General features: G+C 41.0%; 1 protein-coding gene across 2 annotated transcripts in view; it reads left to right on the forward strand.

Annotated features, from left to right (window-relative positions):
* The window catches only part of raver2 (ribonucleoprotein, PTB-binding 2), a 97,160-nt gene that overhangs the window by 41,389 nt on the left and 42,290 nt on the right, over window positions 1-13,481 (forward strand). For both annotated transcript variants that reach the window (XM_013275818.3, XM_013275819.3), the window contains exons 3-4: window positions 7,727-8,034; window positions 9,324-9,488. In XM_013275818.3, coding sequence (XP_013131272.1) covers window positions 7,727-8,034; window positions 9,324-9,488 — 473 coding nt within the window. The remainder of the gene's footprint in view (window positions 1-7,726; window positions 8,035-9,323; window positions 9,489-13,481) is intronic.

Raw genomic sequence — 13,481 nt, forward strand, 5'->3', positions numbered from 1 at the left:
AAAGATGCTGTGTGCTGTGATCTGAGGATTTATACACTTCGCAGTTCAGTCAAGAATATCCTTCAGGGAGTCATAGTATGATTCAGAGGAGACTTTCACTACTGTGTGTGTGTGTGTGTGTGTGTGTGTGTCTGTGTGTGTGTGTGTGTGTAAGTGAGAGAGAGAAAAACAGATCAAGAGCTCATCCTTTCCAGCCTGTTAACGTCAGCTCATATAAAGATAATATGACTTTAGTTTAAGTTGAAAGAGCAATGAAGGTATAGTTTCTAAACACTGTCTTCACCTCCCTGGTTTCCTCTTGTCCGCGTTTTATCTCTAAAGCAAATCTTTGACTCTGACTGAAGAACTTCTCATCTTTAGCAGGAAGAACAGGAGTAAATTTATGATAAATTTGTTACATGATAGCCTTTAAGAAATAAAGGTTTGTGTTTTTATTTATCTGAAACATGCTAAGATGATTAAAATGAAAAATATCAGCCTTGTTTTATTGCTGAGGTGAGAGCGTACAGGCAGGATAAAAAAACTGAATTTAGGTTCGGTCACTGGATAGTTCACTGTACATCTGGAGGTTAACATAAAAAAAACCCCCCAAAAAACCATTTATGTATTTATTTATTTTACCAGTGATCCAAAACTGACATTTTTTGACATTTAACCAGCTAATTATTGCTCACTGACTGAAATGTGTTCTCTTCATGTCGGGTCTTTAAATGCAGGAAAAATGTCAGTAAGTTGTAGATGTACAACCTTAGAATGAGTGTATCATTACTCAGAATGCATTACATCTGATATGTGGACCAATACTATATGAGTGTAAGTGTTCCTCTGATATATTTTTGACCGTTTAGCTTCACTTTATTGGCTTCCTGTCAATTTTAGGGTTGATTATTAAGATTTTATTGTTTCTTTTTTAATATTCTGGATGGGCTGGTCTGGTAATCAGTTGATCCTCAATTTTCCAGGATCCATACTTTAAGAAAGTTTCTCAGCTGTTGCCTCAGTCTTACCATTTCATATAAGAACTGCCCAAACTGTTTCTAAGACTTTGTTAAGACTCATTTCTACTCTCTGACCTTTAATTTATACATTTATAATTAATAATTAATTGTATTTCTTTATTAATTTTGTCCCTGTGAAACATTTTGGTCAGCTCTGGTTGTTTTAAATGTGCCATACAAATGACCTTGAAATATAAATGTGTTTAGCTCCACAGTGCTAGTGAAGTTTCCTTTGCGGCATGGCTAAAGGCCGAAAAAACCCTGATCATATGTGTACTGATAACAGAAGTGTTGTGAATAAGATGAAACAGTAGTTATTGTTCAATATTACATTATATGATACAATATGTTATGTTGCTTTAAGTTAACATTTCCATTACATTCTACATATTACTCATACATTTTTAGCCACTGTGATACTATTTAACGTAGATGTTACTTGCAGCCATTTATCTAAAATCACAGTGTTACACAAAGATCGTGTGGATTGAACGTAGTCTGGAGCTTTTCCTTTCAACCTACTGAACTGTTTATTATTGAGACTCCGCGCTCCACCTGAGACTTTCATCTTGGCCTCAGGGGCGAGATGAAACGGCGGGACCTCCTGGCACACAGCACGAGAACCGGCCCCTCGTGTTTTCAGGGGGGGTCCGCTGCGTCGCTCGTAACTCCCTTGTTTCTAATTAGCTCCTTTATCGGGGGAAGGTGGCAGCTGAATTGCAGCCTTCGAGGTGATTTTCAATGGAAGATTTCTGTTCTTTTCCTGTGCCCATACACACTCTTTCATTGGAACACAGGGAATAATCGACATGTTCAAAAGAGACCCATAATTAAGACGTTGAGCTTTTGTGATTTCTTTCTTTCTGTTTTTTTTTTTTTTTTTTTTTTTTGTTCATGTTTTCGCTCTCTCGTTTTTGTCAAAGGTTCACTTGGTAGCCCACTCAGTGATTGCCACGCTGTGAATTATAAGATTATTTTCTAAGCTATTTAGGAGTCTTAGAGTTCTCCCTTTCACTGGTGGAGAAAGTATTGAGCAGAATTTGACGTCAGCCCCCGCTTGTCAGACTGCACTGTGTCATTAAAGGCAATAGAAAGAGAGGGAGAGGGCTTTAGCATAAAACCTCAACCATATTCTCTCCATCTCCTCCTAATGCCTAATGTTAGGTAGCATACTTAGTGGGTTAAAACCAGATTAGGCTTTCAGCTCAGTGCAAGAGATCCATTACTGAGCGTGTGAGTGTGTGTGTGTGTATGTGTAAGAGTATTAGATGGGGTTTGAGGAAATTGATTCGGGTGGAGGAGGAATCTGAAGTCGGACACAGGCGCATGGAAGTGGAGATGCTCGGTGAGAAGGAGCGAGAGAGACCAAAACAAAAAAACCAGAAACAGACAGTAGGTGTGAAGAAATACAGGAGTCAGACTGGAGCGAGGTGGGAAGAACAGGCTCAGAAAAGACAATACACAGAGATCAATAGAGATACCGATGCAGTGGAGGGAGAAAGATGAATACAGGCAGGCTGATTCACGAAGGCACAAAGACGGACAGAAGTTGCGATAGATTTTTGTTTTCATGCGTGAGAATGATCCTGACCTTGCATTAGATCTGACTACAGTTATGTTCTCTGGAAAAAATAAATAAAAAGAAGCCTGTGGAGCAGATGTTGCTCATTTCAGCGTTCTTTTTGGCTAATTTTTTTCTTTCCGGATTTCAGTGCCCACACGGCCTGCACATAAACTCCATCCTGAATGACTGCATATGGTTTTGTGGCATTTGGAGTTTTTTAAGTAAAGAATGAAAGAATTGTCGAGACTGTGTCTGATCTCTGTGTGCCTAGCCCTGTTTCTGAAGGATAGTATGTAGGTACCTACAGTAGCTTTGATGTGAGATGAAAGATGAAGTCATGAGCAGGTCAGTGGGGGCGTCCTGCACTACAGATGTTTTTGCACCACCTCTGAGATGCCTTTGCATGCAATAAATAGATTTGACACACTGCACCTTTGTAGAAAGATTGTTGTTCTAGTCCAGTTGGCTGAAACGGAACAACTCTGATTAATGATGGTGAGTTATGTTTGTAAGTGTGGGAATTCCTTTTTCTGTGGTACAAAAGGAATGATATAGCAAAGTAAATGCCTTTGGGTCGTCCACTGAAAAATTAGTTTTATTTACATTTTTATTACTTAACAATGTAACCTAAATTTAAAATAATTTTCATGAAGGATGACTAACTTTGTCTTAATGTATGAAATCTGCATTTTGGTGAGGGAAAGTATTTGATCTACTTGGAATACATGCTGTTAGGACTTGGTGCAGTAAGTGTTGTGGCAGGCATAGCTGTTAGGCTTTGCACAGGTCTCAGCAGGGATATTCGACCGCTCCTCTCTGCAGATATTGGAATCCCAGTTTTCTACGTTGTGACTTGGATACATAAAGCTAAATTTCTCTCTATAGGTCATCTATTGGATTAAGGTCCAGAGATTGGTTAGGTCTCGCCATGACCTTGTTGTGTTTGTTTCTGTGTCTTTCACTCAATGCCGTGTTGTCATCCCGTACCTTTAGCACAAAAACATTCCAACAGTTTGATGATTGCACCACCCTGTGTGATGTTTTGGGTGGTGTTCTTGGAGGTCATAGTCAGGATTCTTGTCCTCCCAAATGCAGCGAGTGGATTGATGTCCCATCGTTCAACCACAACACATTAAGTCTTATCAGAAACCTTCAGGTGTTCACTGGTTAGCTTCACATGTGCCTGAACATGGGCTTTGTTGACCAGGGCAACTTTGCAGGCAGTGCAGGATTTCAGACCGTTACAGCGTGATGTATTACAAATGTTTAACCAGCTGCTTTGAAATCATTACCGTGATCCTCGCATGTAGCTCTGGGGCTGTTCCCCACTGTTCACTCATTGATAGTGCATATGAAGTAAACTGAATCCTGGTTTGGTAAAGCTTTATTTTTTTGTTGTTTAAGACACCTAACGGAAATGATCAAGTATCTATTTCCATCACTGAAATGCAAATGAAATTGAGGGTTTTTGTAATTTACCTTTTACAGTTAGGATAAACCTACTTACTCCTACTTATTTCCCCCAGTGCCGCAGTACTTAAGTGCCAACAGTGTGTCTTAATTTAAAACGACACTAAAAACCTCAAGGTTTTTGATTGAGTGAACACTGAGGATCGTGAGGTTTTCTTGAAATTTAAACTCGGGAGGATTGTTTGAAACATACACTAAAGGTGAAGATGCTAATACAGGAATGGTTTGAGAAAGCCACAGAAAAGTATTGAGTTTTGACTGTGTAATCACTTAGACGTGATTGATAATAACCTTTTTTTTAGCACCACAAACCACTTGTAATTCCGTTTTTTTTTTTTCTTGTCAGCGTTTGCTCCCTGTGATGAGTGGCAGAAACACCAGCTGTCAGTGTTTTCATTTGAATAATTGAACAAACAATCACTCAGTGATTTGTGGTCCTGGTACCTAAACTCCAGCTTTGAACTTTCCATTGCCTGTGGAGCCAGACTACTTGTTGTGCACTCAAGATCAGGCACGAAACTTGGCATTATGCTGTGCTATTTTTGATCCTGAATTGTTTTGAAGGTGACTAAAGATACGTAGCGGTAGCCGGTAATCTGTTGTCTTATTTTAATTGACGACATTAAAAGATTGCACACGTTGATGGTGTAGATTAGTATGTGTTGTGGCCCTAAAGCAGTCCAAGTTCTCTGAGGTAGAATTGCACGTAGTCATTCAAGGTTGTTCCAAACATTTTGAGGAACTTTCCACACTTCGTTGCTTCCGTTTTTTTCGTGAAATCCCACACTGACTCGGTGGTGTAGAAACAGGGGCCCTGTGGGGGCCACCATCTGCTGCAGGGCTCTTGTTTTTCTTGTTGTTAGTTAGTTCTCTGTGACTCTGTGTGTGCGTTTGCAATTATTGTCATGCTGCAAAATGAATTTGGGACCAGTCAGATGCCTCCCTGACAGTGCTGCATGATGGATAATAATCTAAGCAGTTCCCGAAACTCTTGAATAGCAGCGTATATTTATGCAGAGTTAGGTGTGTAGGTTGTAAATGATCTGTTTGAAGTCTGGAAGGGCTCAAAAAACAATCAGGTTTTTCCTTACTTATGTTGTAGAAGCGCACAGATTTGCATACTTGTTTTTACACTGATTAACACTTAAAATTGTACCAGAGAACAGAACTACTGTGCTTTGGTGGTAAAAACATAACAACACATTCCAGTGGAGCACAGCTCACCCTCAGCTTGATGTTGAATCACTGGTAACATTCACAGTGACCTAATCTGTGATTTTGACAACTGATAACATGGTTTAATGTTGACCTTGTTACCAAATACGGTTAAAACATTGAAGGACATTAGATTAGCTTTTATTTCGCTGTATATACATAAGAAAAAAAGATCCAGGACTGTGACCTCTATCTTAGATTTAGCCTGTATCATTTAAATACAGGTAGAATTCTTCTAATATTTGAGCCTTTTTGGTTTCAGCTGCTTCAACAGGGCTGCATTTCAACACCAGCTCGGCTGGATGTGGATTCTTTCTTGTCACCAGTAATTTGAGACGAGGGCTAAAAGTGATACTCAGCTAATGCTCTACATTACCAGATGCCAGGCTTTGACTTTCACTTCAAATAATGTAGCATTATTATGGAGAAAGCCTAAAAAGGATACTTCAGAAACCAGTACAAATGGGGATAGTAGTTTGAAATGTGTGGGGAAAATAAGACTCGGACTGCCTCTGTTTTTCATTTCTAATTATTTGAACCATCACATATTAGTAGACTGACTACTATTATCAAGGTACTGAATGACTAACATATTCTATATTTGTATTTTATTTTCACAGTACTGGTCAATCCCAGTGGAATAAGAAAGCAGAAAAGATTAAGTTTGAAACTATGAACAGAAACACATTTCAACCAGTGTGACGACAGTGGAGATGTATGTAATAGGACCATATTTACAAAAAAAACAAGCAGTAGCTTTGCCATCAGTAGTCAGTTTATACATAAAGGCGGTGAATGATGTACAATCATGAAGCTCTTAAGACACCATTTCAGGAACAACATGTGCATGAATTGAGGGTCAGGATCACAGCTGGTGAGGATGAGCTATGATAAAAGACCAGAGGTTGTCACACAGGTGCGTGACTGCAGGGGTGGCAGTGCATCAACAAAGCAGGATTTTCCTGAGGCACAGTGGTATTTTTCTCCAGGTGAAGAGCTCAGAGTGTTGTTGGATTTTGATTAAATCAAACTTTGACCGAGGCTCAGCGTGCAAAGTCGTGCAGTTCTTGTATTCTGCTGCACCAGACGGGGTATACCTTGTGCATTTGAGCAAAGTAAAAATGTCATGCATTTATTTTTTTCATCTGTTAAGCAGTTCAGTTCAAATGTGGCAGATTAGACTAAGTTGTTTGTTAGCATCACAGTGCATGGTCCTATTCGCGAAGCTTTATTAACTCAAATCAGTTTGTGTTATTATTTTAGTATTTTATGTTTTTTGTACAGCAGTACTGGTCAGAAACTTGTGAAAATAGTAAGCTAATATTACTATGAGCAAACCCATCTTCTCAAATGTGAATAACTTAATATTTATTAATTTAGGATCAACACTTCCCTTTGCAAGGCCAATAAACAATCTGCAGTGGGATACACAAGTGAAACACCCTCGTTTGGAAACAAGTTAAATAGCAGCACACACTCCTTGCAGTCAGTCCCCCTGAGATCAGTTAACATAATGCTGGCTTTAATTGGTTTTTGGAGGTTCGTTTTTTTCACCCTCCCTTTAACGATGCCTTTTGTATTTCGTCTCTCTCTCTTTCTCTCTCTTGCTTCCTCTCTCTCTCTCTCTCTCTCTCTCTCTCTCACTCTCTCACACACACACACACACACACACACATGTGCGTATGTGTGTGTGATGGCCTTTATTACGTCTTTTTCTTCTCCCTGTTGAACAGTTTATAGGAGAGAAAAAGCTCTTCAAATTTCATTAGACTTTCAGGACATGCCACTTTCTCTGATTTTAATACGTCTTCCTTCCTCCAAATAACATAACAAAGCACTGACAGCCTCTGTGCACAGAACTCCTGTTGCTTCAAGTTATTTTGAAAACAGCTGATATTTTATCAGGTAGATCTTTTTAATTCTCATTAAATTCTACTTTTAACATTGCATTTGTTAGTGCTGTTGGTTCTCTCATTTATCAGGTTGATGTTTTTAAGTAGAGTGAGGTGAGGTGTGTGTGTGGGTGCGTGTGTGTGTGTCACATTGGGTCCCCCACCCCTACATAGTGCCTCCCTATTGGCTTTCTAGCTAATGTGTTGTCTTTCTCTCTGTGTATGTGCGTCTGTCTGTCTTTTATGACTGTGTGTCTGTGGTTTTGGTTGTTTGTGCCTAAATTTCCTCTTTCATCCCCCCTTTTTTCTTTCTTTTTTTTAACCCCGCCACATTTGGCCTGTCGCTCATTTTCTTTGCTTTTCATGTGAGTTCTTTTGAGCATGTTCTTTGACTGTGTGTCTCCATCCCGCATCCCCCGCAAACTTCTTTATGCACGTTTTTTTGAATGTCCGCTTTAAATGTATGTTTGTGTTTGTCCCGGTCCTCCCGTCCATCCGTGTCTGTGTATCCCTATTCTTTGTGTGTGTCCTTGTTCCTCGTCCGTCTTTTCCCCTCGTCGCCGTCTCCATAATGTCCCCTCCTCCAGCTTTTGTGACTTTGCTGAACGGGGACCAGGCTCAGGATGCCATCCGCTCCCTCCACCACAGCACTGTCCGTGGGCGTTTGATCAACGTCACCCTGCAGCCCACCGACTCCCTGCTGTGCCTCACCAACCTGCCCCACACCTTCACCGCCCAGCAGTTTGAGGAGCTGGTGCGCTCCTATGGGAACATCGAGCGCTCCTTCCTGGTGTACAGTGAGCTCACGGGCCACTCCAAAGGATACGGGTTTGTTGAATACATGAAGAAGGATTCTGCTTCACGGGCCCGCTCGGAGCTCCTGGGCCGCCCAATGGTATGTCAGAGCAAGTGTTAAAAATCTACTGCAGCAGGTACATGTAATGAGACGGGAAAGGAGTAGCTTAGGCCACAAAGCATCTTCTTTACATGGACTGAAACATCGAATATTCAACAAAGGGATTGATTATACTGGATTAGACTAGTTGCCAAGACAACACAGGCTGCTTATTTCTTTTGTCTTATATACTTTATGCATGGTTTATGTAGACAAAGCTCGACTGAAACTTGTTTCGATCGACGACCACCATTTGTTGAGGTTGATGGAAACTGGCAGTAGAAGAGAAAAAAACATAATCAGTAAAAATGCAGGCCCTGCTGCTTGAGTTTGGTTTCAGTTTATGAATTGAACAAACCACACTCACACACGCACACACAAACACACAAAGAAAATTTGTCCAAGTGCTAAAATTATCTGTGGGAAGAAATGCTGAAATCATAATCGCTTAAATTTAAGTGCATCAGAATCTGTTTATTGCATACAATAATCTATGACCTCACATTTGTGAAAAGTGAATCAGAATCTGCAAATGGAAGTAGAGCTCAAGGGCTGACAGGCTTTCAAACCAGCACTTACAGAGGCAAGAGCACAGACTGTATCTCGCATTAATGTTTTGCAGAGTTTAGCAAGTGCCCGTGACGCCAGCTGAGCATCTTAAAGTACTCGCCAACATGCCAGTTTTTCCTGAGTTTCTTCTGTATTTTGAGAACATTTCCTGGTGTCCTCCCAATTTTTTTAATGAATAATTGGAATGCACGCATGCCTATGTTTGGTTAGTTCCTCTAATCTTACCAAGTTGCTAGATTGTCGGTTAAACACAGTCTGTACCACCTTCACCACGACCTGGCAACCACCTACCGATTTCAAGTGTCCAGACAGGCGGATCAGTCAGATGCTGAATGAATTAGATTACTCTCTGAGCTGGTGTTTCACCCCTTTTACTCCCAGACACAGCAGAGAGCAAGACATTACACACAAAAAAGCGAGCTATATATGTGACCGCTGTAAAGCTGGGAAGATATTCACGGATCCCAGCTTTTCAAATCAGGTGAAATATGTTGTAAAAACACAAACAGGCTCTTTTTTTCCAATTGAAAGTAAAGTAGACATGTACAAACAGCGCTGTACTCTCTGTGGGATAACTTCACAAAGTGTAACCATGATAAATTGAGTACAATACAAACATTTTTAATTTGCAGTATAGTGTCACCAAATGCACTTGGCACATAAGTGGACCTAACATTGCCTTACTGTCTGACTCTGTGTCTCACTGGTGCTTGTTGCAGGGGGATCGCTCGCTAATGGTGCAGTGGATGGACGTCAACCAGCTGAGCCAGGAGGAAAACCTGCACTCCAAGTGTCTGTGCGTGGACAGACTGCCCCTGGACCTCTGTGACTCTGAGGAGCTAACCCAGCTCTTTTCCGACACGTATAAACCCGTCTTCTGCCAGGTGAGATCACGGTGCACAGAAAGCTATGCATTTTTGCTGTTTCAGTGTAAAACTGTAATATTGTGCAGAAGCTGAAAGGACTTTACAGATGAATGTGCACCTCATTATGACATATGAAACACTCTGTTCACACACACACACACACACACACACACACACACACACACACACACCTCTTTATCACAAAAATACCTCCATGTGAGAGTTGCTGACATAAAATTCTAGCGGTCAGCATCGCTATTGGTCAGCCTCGCCATATCACTAAGCAACCGTCTCTATGGTGAGGTGTGGTAACTGTGATACCGGCTCCACCCCTCAACACCATCCCTCCCTCCTTCCATCCCACTCTGATCTGTCTTTTTTTTCACTTGCTCCGTTCGCCCTGCTCCATTATATCCACTCCTCCCCCACATGCCCATTTGAAGTTCACTCAATCGGTATCTGTCATCTACTGCATTTCCAGTTTTAGCTCCACCCCTCTGCCCCACTCCCACATAAAAATCAATACACCCACATCATCCTAGTCCCATGATGCTTTGTGGGTGTTTAGCTCATGTTGCTTCACTGTTGCAAAGCCAGCAGGCTTTGACCTATAGTTCAGCATTTTTTTTTATGTACAGTACATTATGTGCTTGAGAGCAGTTGTATTATTGCATTTCACCATGTATGCACCAGAATATTTCAGGATAAGAGCTTATGAAACGCTCTGCACCATCTAATAGGATGCAAAGAAATATGTAAATGTTCATGCTATTATTTGCTAGTGTAATGTTAATGATGGTACAGTTTATTTATTATATCTCTTTCCTTATGGCAGAGATGGGCACGTATTAGGCCTCTGCGTTTGCCATTTGTCTGTATGGATAATATCTCTGTTTCAATATTCAAAAGAGATATCGGAACACCCAAGAGTTCTTTCTTTTATTTGTTTATTTATGGTCATAAGGTCACCTTACTGTGATATTCTCTAACTCTAAACCTCAGGAACTGTGAGATATATGAGTCAGAACACACATGGATAGAAACTGCAACCTGACTGGCAATTTTATTTCATCCTTTTTGCTTATAGTGACTGTGGTGAATGGATTATTATTGTGCTATCTACTGTACAATATAAAGCGCCTTGAGGCGACTTTTGTTGTGATTTGGCGCTATATAAATAAAATTGAATTGAATTGAATTGAATTCAGGGACTTGGAGTCTACAGTCATATTAGTAGTTTAGTAATAGTCTGCTGAGGCACAGCAATGTGAATAAATGCAGTGATCTTACTGTTTAACATTTAACAGGTATGTTTTCCACATTCACAATCCTAGCTTTGAATGCCACGCAGGTTTGGTTCTCTGATGCCATCCTGGTAGTGACGTTACAAGAAAAGTCGATACTTAGATTGTGCGTTTCTTTACCAGATTTTAGTAAATGATGCACTGGTTGACAGACATTGCCATGCCTTTAGTCATGCTGCATGCCTGATAAAGCTTTTAGTGTGGTACCATGGTAAGGTTGTAGAATCTCTGTAGCTAGTCTGGCTCCTGTTGCTAGCTAGCTAGTCTTGCTTATGCATCATAGCTCATTCACACTAAAGTAGAAATAGGACAGCAACCTCCGTTTGACTGAGAAATCTCAGCGGTTGCTCGGTGATTCCATTCAGTTATTTCACATGCAGCAACCAATTGAAAGCAGGTGAGGTGAGCAGGTGATTGGCCAGAGATTGACCCTACAACACCCCCAATACCTGAGCAACCACTTTCAGTCACCATGCGATTCCACAGGTCACCTGGTGGTAGGCAACCTATAAATGCGGACAGATTGCCAGCACGTTGTGATCAGTCTGGCTAAACTCTGACTGTAAGTTGTTAATGTGACTTTTTCATCAACAGATGTGCAGTTTTCACCTGTATCGCAGTTTATTGCCATATTATCACAAGCAGACTGCATGTACACAGCCGCAATAATTTTAGTCATGCTGCAGTCTCCAACCACGGTTTTCCCTGTTTGGCTGTAGCATAATTGATTGAGACTGAGCCGTTTAATTGTCACTAGCAATGTTACACGAACACAGAGTGAAATAGGACCCCTTCCGACCGTACATACATTGCACAAACATGATGTTGCTAGGACAGGTCAGAGAGAGGTAGGATGGTAAGAAAAACAATGAAATACACAAATACATGCGGGAAGAGGAGGGAAAAATAAGAACCACCCAGACTGAGCTCCTAATGGGAGAGCAGTTTGAGAACAGAAAAAAACCCCTCAGCACAATGAAGCACATGAATCTTAACACCATACAACATAAAAAAACACGCGACTTGTGACAGGGGAGGGGTTATGGGAGAGAGCCGATGTAGACAACAGCCATCCGGTCCTGCAGCCGAACCCTGGCGGTGGACACAGACCCGCCTGTCTGCATCAGGTGGAAGTAAGCATCGAATGCATTTGGTGGGGGGGTTGTATAACTGTGTCTGAGTACATACATGTCTGTGTGTATCCTGTATCCAACTTGAGAGAGAGTGCTCTTTCACCCAGTTTTAAGGAAAATCCCAACAATCCCCAATCCATCGCAGGTGACCTTGAGGAAGTAGGAGGATAGGGTCATACACCGTCTTGTAATCTGGGAGAATTTGTTGTTCCAGCTTCCGCCCTGGAGCTTCCAGCTGGTGAGGGAAGGCTGCATGTAATTAGTGGTTGTTTGGGTTTGGTTTAGGGTGAAAAAGAGACCAGTTGATCAAATCCATAATTTTTTGATTATAGAGAACAAGACTGAGAGATTCTCTGAGAGTTAGACAAGATTAGACAAGGACAAAAGAAGCTAAGTAAGGAAAGGTAAGGGAGGGACAGGGAGAAAGATGCGACCTCCTCCATCAAGAGCCAAGAGAGCCAGGCTCTCTACAAGAGAGACATAACATGGATATTAATACTTAATAATATCAATATACTAAATGTGTTTCCGTACAGGTCAGAGATCAATGCTGTCTGCAGAATAGAAGAGGAGCTGTTCTGAGTTGGTCATTTGTTTGTTGCATATTTATTTCTTTAAGATGATTCCCTAATGCCTTACTGCCAGCAGCTCCAGTTCACCTTGCATAAACCGTCCTCCTCCTCTGTGCACATAAGTAGAACTCAGCCCTTATGTCACTTTTTCTTTGTTTGGAGTGCACTTAACCTGTGGCCTTGGCCCCGAGCGTTATAATTCTGCTACCCATGAAAGGGCCCTCCAGGCAGCACTTTAGCCTGAGTCAGCCAGGAGAAATGGAAGAAAGAGAAAGTAAAGAATGTCAACCATATTAGAGGAAAGGACAGCAGGTTGGAAATGTAAGGAGGGATGGGAGTAAAGGAGGACGGCGCTAAGAATGCCAGAACTATTAGAGAGAGGATGGAGAGAAGGAGGAGAGCCGACAGTGTCAGGCTTAATAGAGGGACAGCGAGTCGTGGAGCAATGAGGTGAAATAGCGAAGAGGCGTACGATGCCAATCAAAGGAAGATGACTGGTGGCATATATGCAACTATTGATGTAATAATGATGACTAAGAGCAAGTTGAATACTCACATTTATAGGCAGGAGACTAAAAAAGAACAAATGTTACATAAAAATGTCTTTCAAAGAGTGGATAAGTTCTGTTTTAAGAGCTTTGATTTTTCTTTCAGGTCAGGATATAACTTCCAGTAATTTGATTAAGAAGATTGATGGATGGATGGTTTAAAGCAGTGCTGAAATAAATGTTGCTGCAAAAAAGTAATTCCTTCAGAGCAGTGTTAGATGAGTACGGACAAGGCAAAGCATCACACTAGTGCTAACTTAAAAAAAACAACAAAAAACTAAGACGTCAGTTAGATTAAAATTCTAGTAACTCAATGTTTTTATCAGCTCCAAGTGAAGAGAGTATGAGTAGATATGGGATTAGAATGAAGGTTAAATAAAAATTAGGAAATGCAGCCTCCACTTAAAGGTTCCCAGTTGAGTTTTAAACTGAGCTTGGTTTAGTGGTTGCATAT

This window comes from Oreochromis niloticus, linkage group LG17, assembly GCF_001858045.2.
Source record: "Oreochromis niloticus isolate F11D_XX linkage group LG17, O_niloticus_UMD_NMBU, whole genome shotgun sequence".
NCBI classification, from domain to species: domain Eukaryota; kingdom Metazoa; phylum Chordata; class Actinopteri; order Cichliformes; family Cichlidae; genus Oreochromis; species Oreochromis niloticus.